At 40.0% G+C, this 12,690-nt stretch overlaps 1 protein-coding gene and 2 pseudogenes across 2 annotated transcripts in view; 2 read left to right on the top strand and 1 right to left on the bottom strand.

Annotated features, from left to right (window-relative positions):
• The window catches only part of LOC146469154 (uncharacterized), a 50,012-nt gene extending 42,154 nt beyond the window's left edge, over positions 1-7,858 (top strand). Inside the window, exons 3-6 of the mRNA XM_085123695.1 lie at positions 3,459-4,045; positions 4,166-5,144; positions 5,250-6,789; positions 7,164-7,858. Coding sequence (XP_084979821.1) covers positions 3,459-4,045; positions 4,166-5,144; positions 5,250-6,787 — 3,104 coding nt within the window. The 3' untranslated portion in view covers positions 6,788-6,789; positions 7,164-7,858. The remainder of the gene's footprint in view (positions 1-3,458; positions 4,046-4,165; positions 5,145-5,249; positions 6,790-7,163) is intronic.
• LOC146469157 (cilia- and flagella-associated protein 45-like) overlaps positions 1-12,690 on the bottom strand; it is a 45,541-nt pseudogene that overhangs the window by 24,929 nt on the left and 7,922 nt on the right. The window lies entirely within an intron of this gene.
• Positions 11,054-12,360, top strand: LOC146469160 (uncharacterized; annotated as a pseudogene).

A 12,690-nucleotide genomic window follows, 5' to 3' on the forward strand; every position in this document is an offset into this window, starting at 1 on the left:
CCAGTCAAATCCATCTGAACTTTGGAACGGGCAATTACTCGATCATTCTAAGAAATAAACTAATGACAACTTTCTGACTCATTCAACTTGTTAAGCTTCTAAAGATATTTTGGGTATCGTTATGTAGCACGTAAAGAGACAACTGGAAACTGAAACACACCCAGGAAGTTCCGGATAACATCCGCAATCACTGGTTGTGATTTAATAATGAAAGATGGCAGATATCATCTAAATCTTCCTGAGCATGTTTTCAGCAGTTTCCAGTTGTCAGTTTCTTTAATATTCTATCTCATAGCCTTAAAACCTGAACGAGAAATTTGCAATCCACCACTTTTTCATTACTGTAGTTGGCATTTTGTAGTGCTTATATGCAATAAAATATTTTACACGTTAAGTTTTAAATCACGGTATTGCATGTTGTCATAATTTTTACATATCACGTTTTAAACAATGCTCAACTGTCCTGGATTTTCAGTTTTCAAGGCGAGAAACTTTTGAAGCAACTTACTTCTTTACCTTCAACAATAAGACCAACGGTGCCAGGTAGGTACAACTATATAACCTTATTTTTATAGTCACAGTTTACTGAATGGCCTATATAATTTCAGGGCCACCCAGCGAGAACATTTATTAAGCAAATTACTTAAAATGTTGCCTCCTGTGTTCCCTGGTCATTTTGTGTCCTTTTTAATATATTGGTATAAGCTAATTAGGGTTTGCCTTAACTGAAATTCAAGGTGCAAAAAGTTTAGGAGACGGAATCTTATTTAGTCCCGAATCTACGAGCTTTTGCACTGCTGGCTTTAAAAAAACAAAAGGAATTAGGTTTTCAGTAAAACGAACAACTTTGAGCTGACATTTTACTAAAGAAAGTGATTAAGATTTTCTTTAAAACTAAATTCTGAGGAGTTTACGGCTTCTGTGAAGATAGTATGAACCGATGGGTATCCTTGTAATTTAACGATTTTAATTAGAACGACATTTTTTAATATGTTTTTACGACAAACTCCGTAATTTGCTTTGTTTATTGGACCACTTTTTGCTTCCTAGTTTTCCTAGTTTTATATCAGTGTTTATAGAGAAAAGGTGATTTCAAGAAGTATAACTGTTTGGAAGGGAAAATGTTTGGACTATGTTTTAGTTCTGACGAAAACATTTTTGGACAGTTTCCCTTTTAAACGAAACATTTTTGCGGTTAAAGTATGATTTCGTAAACTATATTCAACTGTTTTGGTTTCAGAGAAAGTCCCCGTTTTCACTCTTCAACCAAGAAACTCCCTTCCCTTCAACAAATATGAATACGCCAAAAGAGCGAGGTTAGTAAAATTAATTAATTAGCAGGACATTGACAGCAAATCAGTTCCAAAAATTTAGTTTATCCTATCGTTGTTTACTTTCTAATGTAATTTCACTGTTTACCGTGAAAAGGTGAAAAAAGGAGATTTGTTAAATGTGCTTCATACTTTGAATCCAACCTTAATTTGTCATATTACAAGAAAGTTATGAAAACCCGTTAATACGAGTTTAGCCAGGCAGCACAAAATTTGGTTTTGCAATAAGCAATTTTTATCACAGAAACAAAAGAGACTTTACGACAAATATTGCAGAATAATGCAGCTTAACAGAGGATATCAAATGGAAGAAAGATCCTCGCAGTTAGTACGCAACTTAAGCAGTTGCGAAAGGAAAGCCTGAATAAAATTCAGCCTTGAACGGGATTCGAACCCATGACCTCTGCGCTGCCGGTGCAGTGCTCTACCAACTGAGCTATCGAGCCAACTGGGAGCTGAACATATTGTGAGTTCGTAATATACCCATGTAAGATGAATAGATGAATGTAAATATATGAAACATATATTTTGAACTGCATATGAAAGCAGTTTCGAAAGGAAAGCCTGAAAAAAATTCAGGCTTGAACGGGATTTGAACCCATGACCTCTGCGATGCCGGTGCAGTGCCCGACCAACTGAGCTATCAAGCCAACTTGTAATTTTACTGAATTAACTGCTCCATTATCAAACAAATATTTCTTATTAAGTAGTTATCAGCGGCCATCCCGGCGGGGAAGAAAAAGAAGAAAGGGTAACCCAAGGACATACATGGGCATCTAACAGGATTTGCCCAGTTTGCTAACCAACTCTTATCCCGCTAATGGGGGATTAAATCACTCTTTCACACACGGGATTTTGACGGAAAAACAAAGCCTTTTTTGATGGCATTTTCCTTTATCATGAAACAAAATGAAGCTACATTAAATAAGTATCTTAATTCTGTTTAATACGTGACAACCAAAACAGGTTCCAAATGAAAACGTTGAAAGAGGTCAGTATGAAAAAACCACGAGACTCCTGAGTTGGTGGATCTACTCCCTACCAATAACCAAGAACTTCTCCCATGGACTCCAAATTACTCTCTTTGTATTGAACTGCGGAACAAGTTGGAAGTTGGAATTGCCTTTTAATGTAATAAATAATTAGCACAGTAGTTAAATATATTCTTTGTCCTCATCCTTAGACGAAAGATACACAGATAAGCAAATTGAAGTATTTCAAAAATAAGAGATTTCTTTGTAACGTACCATTTGAATATGAATATATGAAACATATATTTTGAACTGCGGATGAAAGATTAAATTAAAAAAAGATCCTCGCAGTTAGTACGCAACTTAAGCAGTTGTAAAAAGAAAGCCTGAAAAAAATTCAGCCTTGAAAGGAATCCCGTTCAAGCCTGAATTTTTTTCAGGATTTCTTTTCGCAACTGCTTAAGTTGCGCACTAACTGCGAGGACCTTTCTTCAATTTAATATACCATTTGTTGTAATTAAACTACTATAGTAAACTATAGTAAGCTAATTCAACGATTGATCAAATAATACTAAGTACCACAGGGGAAGGGGCGGTGGTAGCTATCTGCTAGAAAATATCGTCTTTGAGTATGGGAGATTTGTTCATAACACTTTACATACCAAGGGGATTCCGAGATTCACCTCCCCCCCCCCAGCCCCCGGATGGCCACTAATAAGTGCATTACACTTCTACGTAACTCTTGCTTCTGGCTACCAGCACGTCGTTTCACTTTTTTTCTCTCTGTGGTTTCTAGAAACATCAGACATGGCAAGAAATGAAAGAGTTCGACAAGTTCTCCATACTGCTACACTTGTGGCCAATTTCCTTTGGAAAACCGGTCGTATTCCAATAGCCAACGAATTATCGAAGGAAAACATGATTCTGCTCAACAATATCCAAATGATGCCTGGCTTCATTCCTATCAGTGACCACACAAGTGCGATAGGAAACGGCAGAACGTACCGCGCGTGTGACACAAAATACGTAGAAGGAACACAAATATTTGAACAAGGGAATTTTTATCAAAACCGAGGAAAGTATTTAAAAGCAAAACGTCTTTACATGAAAGCACTCACCATCAAGAAAGAAATTGGTGACAAACACGGAGAAGTAGCATGTTACACACACCTGGGAATTGTGCTTCATTCTCTCAGTGAATATGTCAAGGCTGAAGAATATTTTCAGAGAGCACTTCAGATCCAAAGAGAAATTGGTGACAAGGCTGGAGAAGCAGCATGTTACGTAAACCTGGGAATTGTGTTTCAATCTCTCAGTGAATATATCAAGGCTGAAGAATATCTTCAGAAAGCACTTCAGATCCAAAGAGAAATTGGTGACAAGGCTGGAGAAGCAGCATGTTACGTAAACCTGGGAATTGTGTTTCAATCTCTCAGTGAATATATCAAGGCTGAAGAATATCTTCAGAAAGCACTTCAGATCCAAAGAGAAATTGGTGACAAGGCTGGAGAAGCAGCATCCTACGGAAACCTGGGAATTGTGTTTCGGTCTCTCGGCGAATATGTCAAGGCTGAAGAATATCTTCAGAAAGCACTTCAGATCAAAAGAGAAATTGGTGACAAGGACGAAGAAGCAGCATGTTACGTAAACCTGGGAGGTGTGTTTCAATCTCTCAGTGAATATGTCAAGGCTGAAGAATATCTTCAGAAAGCACTTCAGATGAAAAGAGAAATTGGTGACAAGGCCGGAGAAGCAGCATGTTACATAACCCTGGGATGTGTGTTTGAATCTCTCAGTGAATATGTCAAGGCTGAAGAATATTTTCAGAAAGCACTTCAGATCAAAAGAGAAATTGGTGACAAGGCCGGAGAAGCAGCATGTTACCTAAACCTGGGAAGTGTGTTTCAATATCTCAGTGAATATGTCAAGGCTGAAGAATATCTTCAGAAAGCACTTCAGATCAAAAGAGAAATTGGTGACAAGGCCGGAGAAGCAGGATGTTACATAACCCTGGGATGTGTGTTTGAATCTCTCAGTGATTATGTCAAGGCTGAAGAATATCTTCAGAAAGCACTTCAGATCAAAAGAGAAATTGGTGACAAGGACGGAGAAGCAGCATGTTACCTAAACCTGGGAAGTGTGTTTGAATCTCTCAGTGAATATGTCAAGGCTGAAGAATATCTTCAGAAAGCACTTCAGATCAAAAGAGAAATTGGTGACAAGGACGGAGAAGCAGGATGTTACATAACCCTGGGAGGTGTGTTTGAATCTCTCAGTGATTATGTCAAGGCTGAAGAATATCTTCAGAAAGCACTTCAGATCAAAAGAGAAATTGGTGGCAAGGCCGGAGAAGCAGCATGTTACGTAAACCTGGGAGGTGTGTTTCAATCTCTCAGTGAATATGTCAAGGCTGAAGAATATCTTCAGAAAGCACTTCAGATCAAAAGAGAAATTGGTGACAAGGCCGGAGAAGCAGCATGTTACGTAAACCTGGGAAATGTGTTTCAATATCTCAGTGAATATGTCAAGGCTGAAGAATATCTTCAGAAAGCACTTCAGATCAAAAGAGAAATTGGTGACAAGGCCGGAGAAGCAGCATGTTACGTAAACCTGGGAGATGTGTTTCAATCTCTCAGTGAATATGTCAAGGCTGAAGAATATCTTCAGAAAGCACTTCAGATCCAAAGAGAAATTGGTGACAAGGCCGGAGAAGCAGCATGTTACGTAAACCTGGGAGGTGTGTTTCAATCTCTCAGTGAATATGTCCAGGCTGAAGAATATCTTCAGAAAGCACTTCAGATCCAGAGAGAAATTGGTGACAAACACGGAGAAGCAGCATGTCATGGAGGCCTGGGAGATTTGCTCTTTTGCACAGGTGAATATTTCAAGGCTAAACAAGCGCACGACAAGGCACTTGCACTGAGTAACGAGATTGGATGCCTTGAACTACAGCGTAAAATCCTCTTTTCACTTGCAAAGGACACTTTGGGGTTGACTGGAAACATAGAAGAAGCTGTTTCGAGTCTCCTTGCAAGCATTGAAAAGTGTGAGGAAGTGCGAATGCATTTAAGAAACAATGACCAATATAAAATATCTTTTATAGACAAGTGCGCTTCTCCATACAAAATCCTCAGAGACCTTTTTTTGGATACTGGGAAATTTCATGAAGCACTTTGTTCGGAAGAGCTCAGCCGGGCCAGAGCCCTGGCAGACTTAATGACAGCTCAGTACTCTGTGGAGCAAGAAACATCAGTGAATCCACGGTCGTGGTTTAACTTTGAAAGGACAGAGACCAAAGAAAGTAACTGTTCTTGTTTATACATTTCCTGTCGCCACCATCAATTATTAATCTGGGTTATTAAGCCAGACAAAACCATAGATTTTCGTCTAAAGGACTTCAGCGACCATTTTGTCCACAAAATTGGAGGAAGGTCTGTTGATAAAATTTTCGATGACATAATCTTCAGGATCTTTCCCTTTCCGCTTACTCAAGAGCACTGCGAAGATCGATCACTGTTCCCTTCAAACGCTGGTTACTTGAAACAGGCGTCTTGCTCGAGAGATGAAATCGCCATTTTCCGTCCTGTAGAAGATGATGAAGACGAAAACCAGTATATTGATCCACCGAATCTCTCTCAGTGTTACAAAATGATTATCGGTCCTGTTGCTGACTTACTTGTAGAGCCCGAAATTATCATTGTTCCTGATCGCGTCCTGTGCAAAGTTCCATTTTCTGCCTTTAAGGATGAAAATGACAAGTATTTAGCAGAGACTTATAGGATCCGCATTGTTCCTTCTTTGACAACTATCAGGCTGATTCAGGAGAGTCCAGAGGATTATCACAGTCAGACCGGTGTACTGATAGTGGGTGAGCCAAAGGTTGGTTGGGTGTATCACAAGGGACGTCGTGAGAAATTATGTCCATTGCCAGGCGCAAAAGAGGAAGCAGAGATGATTGCACGACTGCTGGAAGCTCAGCCTTTGTTAGGAGAGCACGCGACTAAGAAGGCAGTTCTTCAGCGAATACGCTCAGTAGGTCTGATACATTTCGCCGCCCATGGTGACGCCGAAAGAGGAGAAATCGCTCTTGCCGCTCCACTCTCTTTTGAAGGGATTCCGAGTGAAGAACACTACCTATTAACAATGGCTGAAATTTCACAAGTTCGTCTGAGAGCCAAACTGGTAGTCCTCAGTTGCTGTCACAGTGCAAGTGGACAGATTAGATCCGAAGGAGTTGTTGGAATCGCTCGAGCCTTCTTAGGTTCCGGTGCACGTTCCGTATTGGCTGCTCTGTGGGCCATAGAGGACCTGGCAACAAAGCAGTTCATGAGACGTTTCTACGAGCACCTTGTTCGTGGTGAAAGTGCCAGTGAATCTCTTCACCAAACCATGAAATGGATGAGAGGTAACGGCTTTTCAGAAGTAAGACAGTGGGCGCCTTTCATACTGATTGGAGACGACGTGACATTTGATTTTGGAAAGTAAAGGTCAGTTTAAATCAATAAATTGATACAACGGACTTATAATAGTTAGAGAAACTCTAATACGCATTTGAAGAGGCTTATTATTCTTAAATAAACAGGGTGATGGATGGGGAATTCTCCTGTCTGAAGGGAGCCTATTTCTTCTCCCGTGTATTAACATTCACTATATCCCACACTTTATTGAGGAAACAGAGTTTGGTCCAGTAGTAAGAGAAATTGCCTTTCGTTTTGTGTCACTGAGAACATTGATGTTATCGTTTCTGTAGTAAAGGAATGCATTATTTCTGCTGAATCAATAACCCGTGCGCGTATTGCTCACGTTAAATAAAAAGGATATAATTGAGCGGCTTGCCTGAAAACATTCTTCTTTTTAACAGGTGCCTTGCCAAGATCGGGGAGGAGCTGGCAATTCGGCAGTTTCGTCTAACTAGAAACCTGATAAAATGGGACAGAGATTCAGCCAACGAAGAACTGAATAAACAGTGTGGGTTGAAATTGTCAAAGGATAAAAGCTTAAAGATGGTGCCTACTTTTGTTACTGCGCATACGTTCTGCGCATCTTGACATACTTGGGTTTCCTATGGGTGGTGCCTACTAAGACAAGGATATTTTTGCCCAGTTTAAAACTATGTGGAGAAAGCAGGACTTAGCAAATGCTCTTGGTATCCAAAAAGAAAATTTGGGGTAACCGTGCATTTTTCAGAGAAAATAAAACTTCAATTTGGGAAAAAACGCCATACATGGCTTTGTATTTTACTGTTTTTAGAATAATTGTTGCTTGATTATCTCTAAAAAAAATGCATGGCTACGCCCAATTTTCTTTTTGGATTGCAATAGCCCCTACTAAGATCTGTTTTGCCCACATTGTCATTAACCAAACAAAAATACTTCTTTATTTAGTGGGCACCGTCCTAATATGTCTTAAATGATGCATTGATTCATGTTTGTAGTTGTTCCTTCTACTTGGTTCCTGTTGATGTTGCTCAGCTGCTAATCGATAACAAAAAGGCTTCTGATATCCTAAGTATGCTTCGCGTTCCCCTTTTAAGCTCAACTGCCGAGTAAGTGCCCCCACCCCACCTTCCCTAAATAAGCAGCATACACTGAAGCAAAGACACTTAAGCAACGCCTTCAAAGCCCCGTGGTTCACATGGTTCATGCTTGGCTAAAATGAAATAAAAACTCTAAACATTCTAAGATAAATGAAAGAGCGCCACTAACCTGCGATGAAGCCCAATTTCAACAGCGCTCAGTGCCTCTTATCTCTCGCTCGTTCAATTGGGCATTGAAGTTCTTCGTTTCGCGTTTCCAAATAAAAGCAATTAAAAAGGTTTACCAGGCCATAGTTAATTGAGGGACTGGTTATGAAACCTCGCCATGACAATAATGGTGCTGTAATTTATGTTGAAAGGGCCGCGACCGTGCACAATTCTTTGTTTTAAAGTTCACACTATAGTTGAATATCTTAACAGGAACATTTCTATTGGTCAGTTGTTCCAACACATTTCAAAATCTATTGTGGTTTGTGCCAGTCAAGGCCAAAAATGCTAAGAAAAACATAACAAAGAAGTTTGTCGGGCTTCATAACCATGACCTTTTTATTGACTATGACCAGGCTAAACGAAAATGGAGCCTTATCGCATGTTAGAGCGCCGCCGCATCCCTTTTTTGAATAAATACGTGAGTGTTCCTATTACAATTTACGCAAGACAAAGCAAGAAACCGTAGCTTGGGTAATGTTAACGACAAAAAATACTTCTTTTGGTTGGCCTCTCGGATTTGAGTCTGTGACTCAGTTTACTTTAAATATATATTTGCTGCATTAGGGTTTTATTATTCTCTATCGAATTCAGGAATTCTTGTTTAGTTCGAATCACCCTGATCAAAGCGAATTGTGTTGTGAATAATGTAGTAGATCATTTATTACCACTGATCCCTCTGGGTCTGTGTGTTTAAGTAGCACCAAGGCTCGGGGGTGGGGGGGGGGGGGGGGGGGGGAGGTACTCAATAAATTTTTCTACGTGCAGGCTTCGCTCCAAACCCCAAACCCTTACCCTCTGATATATCACTTTTGACAGAAAAGGCAACCCTTTCATGTACCTTCTGTACAAAATGTTACCCCTTTCACACACGTTCAGTATGAAAACTGTGTCTTTTCTTGCTGGCTCTGTTTGAGATATTTTGACCCTTTTAAATACGTAAATAACAGTCCCGTACCCTTTTCTATACTTCAGCAAGTAAAATCCCTCCCCTTTTATTAACCTCTGGCTCAAAAAGGTGCCACAAAGAAGATAATATGTGCACCTTTTACAATTTTGAGGTGGAAAGCCTAGTCCATCTTTTATGGTTTTTCAAGGCGACGTCCTGCTTCTGGCCTTGTTGCAAGCAATGGCTTATTACTGAAAAAGGCATGCCAGATTTAGCGGCTATCAACCTTACTCCAGCCATAATATTGGGCTTAAAGCCTCATTCTTTCAGAAATAAACAAGTGCACTTCTTTTTCTTAATTGCAAGATATTTTATTTGGCTCAAAAAAATGTAGGATAAGGACCCTGATATACAAAATGTTTTGACTTTCCTAGCCTCCTTCCTGTGATGGGAGGTATCAAATTGTCTCACTTTGCCTCTCACGAAGTTAAAATTGATACTCGCAGCCATGCCTCCATAAGCCATGTGATTTTTTCCTCCTATAATTTAATTTAATTGTCCGCTTAATAAATGTTCTGTATTGTATTTTTTTGATGTGATTGCTCTAACTGTAGTGTGACAGTAATCGTGTTACAACTGTACTGTAATGTAATTATAAATGAATTAATTTAAAAAGTATCGGGAATATTGTCAGTATTGTAAGTAATGTCGGTATTGTAAGTATAGTTTAGTGCATTGTAAGCACTGTTAGTATTGTGCGCGTAGTAAAAGTATTGTCAGTAGTGCGAGTATTGTTAGTATTGTAAGTAGCTATTTATATAAAAAATGGTGCCTCTATCGGGCGGAGTTTCCCCCTATAGACCATTTTAGGTAGTACCAGAGCTCCCCCCCCCCCCCCCCCCTGGCACCAAGGAGTTGCAACAATAGCTTTAACATATACGTGCAAACGTATGTTGTATATATGGCCTTAACCTGCACCACAGCGAAGACTAGTTTCTTAACTGCTATGATCGCATTCTTTGTAAGCAGTATGGGTGTGTCTCCCGATCTGCGACGAAAATATAAAGGACCAAATTTCAAGCGGCAGTTTTAACGTCAATATTATTACTAAATTTTAAAAATGGTTTGGGCATGTTAATTATTATTTCACTATGAAACATACATCATAGTGTCTATTTGTAGATAATAGTAAATAGATTACAATTGAGCATTCTCAACAGTAGCTTTCATTTGACTTGTTGCCCTATAGGAGTTTATCCATAGAATCGAAAGTTAGAGCTACCTTATACTAAACAATTATTCACCGAATGCGAAGTAAATATTCAGTGTAAATATTGACCGAGCTGAAAAAGCCGCAGTGAATATTATTATTCAAAACTGCATGATACATACGTAAACTTTGTTTTCACTTGAATTTAAGAGCAGCCGATAGCTAGTGTCTTCGAGCAGAATTAAAAGAAATACATATACAAAACCAAAAAAAAAAAAAAGAGGAAAATAAATAAAATGTGTACTAGAATGCGAGAGATCTGATAGTCTTAACGATAAGGATTAGCATGTTCTAATTTACAATTTACTTCCCCCTTAAATTTGTTCATTTGCCGACAAATTCGTATTTTGTCTAGAAGAAAATTCCACAATTTTGCAGAAAGATACCTAAACTTAAAGAGTTCAACCCATGGGTTGTAGTCCTAGGTTAAGGCACAGCGAGAATGTTTCTGCCCCGAAGGTTGTAGTTAACAGAGCGGAGGCTAAACATTTCCTTCATGTAGTTCGGATACTCTGATAGAAACAGGGTCTTATAAATTATGAAAGTACTCGCTGGGTACATGTAGTCGGGGGCTTTACCCACTGGGCCAATAAAAGTTAGAAACACACTACCCAGGTTTGGCTGAAGTCTATAAACGCGGAGCAGGATGTTCTTTACTCTACCACGATCTTGAACAAATAATCTCAAACTTCCTCATTACGAAAACTACTTTCTATCATGCATTGCGATCGGAATTCGTGTTTCTAACGTGTTCGCGGATAGTATATTTTTTCTTTTTAGATGCCATAAATAACTTGAACTTCCGTTCAGGAATAAGAAAGTTGTGTTGCCTTGTTGTCTCTAATAACAATGTCGAATTTCAAGCGTTTCTTTGTGGTATTTGCTCTCTTTGCGGCCAATTCAAATTTTGGCGTAATTCTGCGGCGCACTCAACTATCCGTGACAGGCTACGGATCGCTTGAGATTGCTATGATGCGACATGGAGAGAAGTACGCCACTAACAGAGCTTGTTACCGCTGGGAAGATGTTTCACCGTTATATCACGGCTTGACCCATGTTCGAGGACTGAACGATAAGAGAGGAAAGGTAACTTTTTTTCATGCGGGCAGTGATTTCTTGAACAGGATAGCCCTTCATATAGTAGACTGGAAAGGAAGGGACCGTAAAACTGGCGAAATACTACGTCCAAAAAATTCCTACAAAAAACCCAAGAGTCAAATGTTTTCGTACTTACGGTGAATACAGCATGAGGAACTTATACTTTGCGGAACAAACGCTTAAGACAAACGTAATATTTTCTTCAAGTACAGAGGAGATTGCAACGGGGTTCGTTAACCTCTGTAGTAATGCATGAAACTGATCTAAATGAATTCTCTCGTTATTTTGTCAGTCTCTCGGAAACTTTTTGACTCCCTTTTCGGCGTAAAACATTCGAAACAATTCTCTAAAATAATTTGATATCCAGGCTGTTCTAATTACTGACCTCATTCTCGTACTGTATGCCTTTTGTTTGCTGTGTATTTCACCCGGCGAAGTGAATCATAAAGATTGATTATTGCTTCGTTTGTTGTGTGATTTTATGTACACTTCAAGGTCAGCGTTCCGGTTATAATTTACCTCGCCGTCGATTCGCGCTCTTCATATATCCACGGAGACGACTACGAAAACACCGGTCCGGGTTTGGTGACGGTGAATTTCAAGAGTTCCCGAATGACAAGCATCTTCCTCCGCGAAAACGCCTATCAAGTGCGCCCCTATGCAGAGCTCAAAGTCCATTTTCCCGGCACCCCGCGGGAGATAAGCATGGTACGAGAGGGGGAGAAATTCAGCACCAACCGGGAATGTTACACAATGGTTGATATCCCTCTGAAATACTATGGACTCACGCATCTCCGCCGCCCGAACAACGAGAGAACCATCACCTTTGCTGTGAATGTACCCGTGATGGTGTACGTGGCTATCGACTCCCGCCTGCATCACCAGAACATTCTTCCCTCGACATTCAAAGCCACCGGAGAGAAGAATGTACATGGGGGATGCCACGCTCGCACCGACGTCCCTATATACGAGCGGAAATACCCGATCGGGGGAACTTTGATCATCCCACTAAGAGAGTCCCGGATGCTGACACTTTTATGGTAAAACCGCTGATCTGATTGATTTACGGCTGCGTGTATTTGCTGGAATGATTGTTACATTTACCTGCTCTTGAAATAAAGTTCCAGCCATGCAGAAGAAACTGGCTGTCAGCTTTTTTACTATAGCCCAACCCCACCCCCCCCCCCCCCCCCACCACCCTCAAGAATCTAAGTGCCTATATCTGCAGCTTTCTCTTTCAAAATGGGGTGGAGGGAAGTCAACAATGAAGCAAGCGTTTCACCAGCAAAAGAGAAAATCTTTCAACACTAAATATACTGCAAAAAAGTGTACTAGGAAGGAAGCTCTGTCTAACTCGGGACTTTTCATAAAGGCAAAAAAGCCAGCTA

Source organism: Pavona decussata, unplaced genomic scaffold, assembly GCF_977016875.1.
Source record: "Pavona decussata unplaced genomic scaffold, jaPavDecu1.1 SCAFFOLD_127, whole genome shotgun sequence".
Classification (NCBI taxonomy): Eukaryota; Metazoa; Cnidaria; class Anthozoa; order Scleractinia; family Agariciidae; genus Pavona; species Pavona decussata.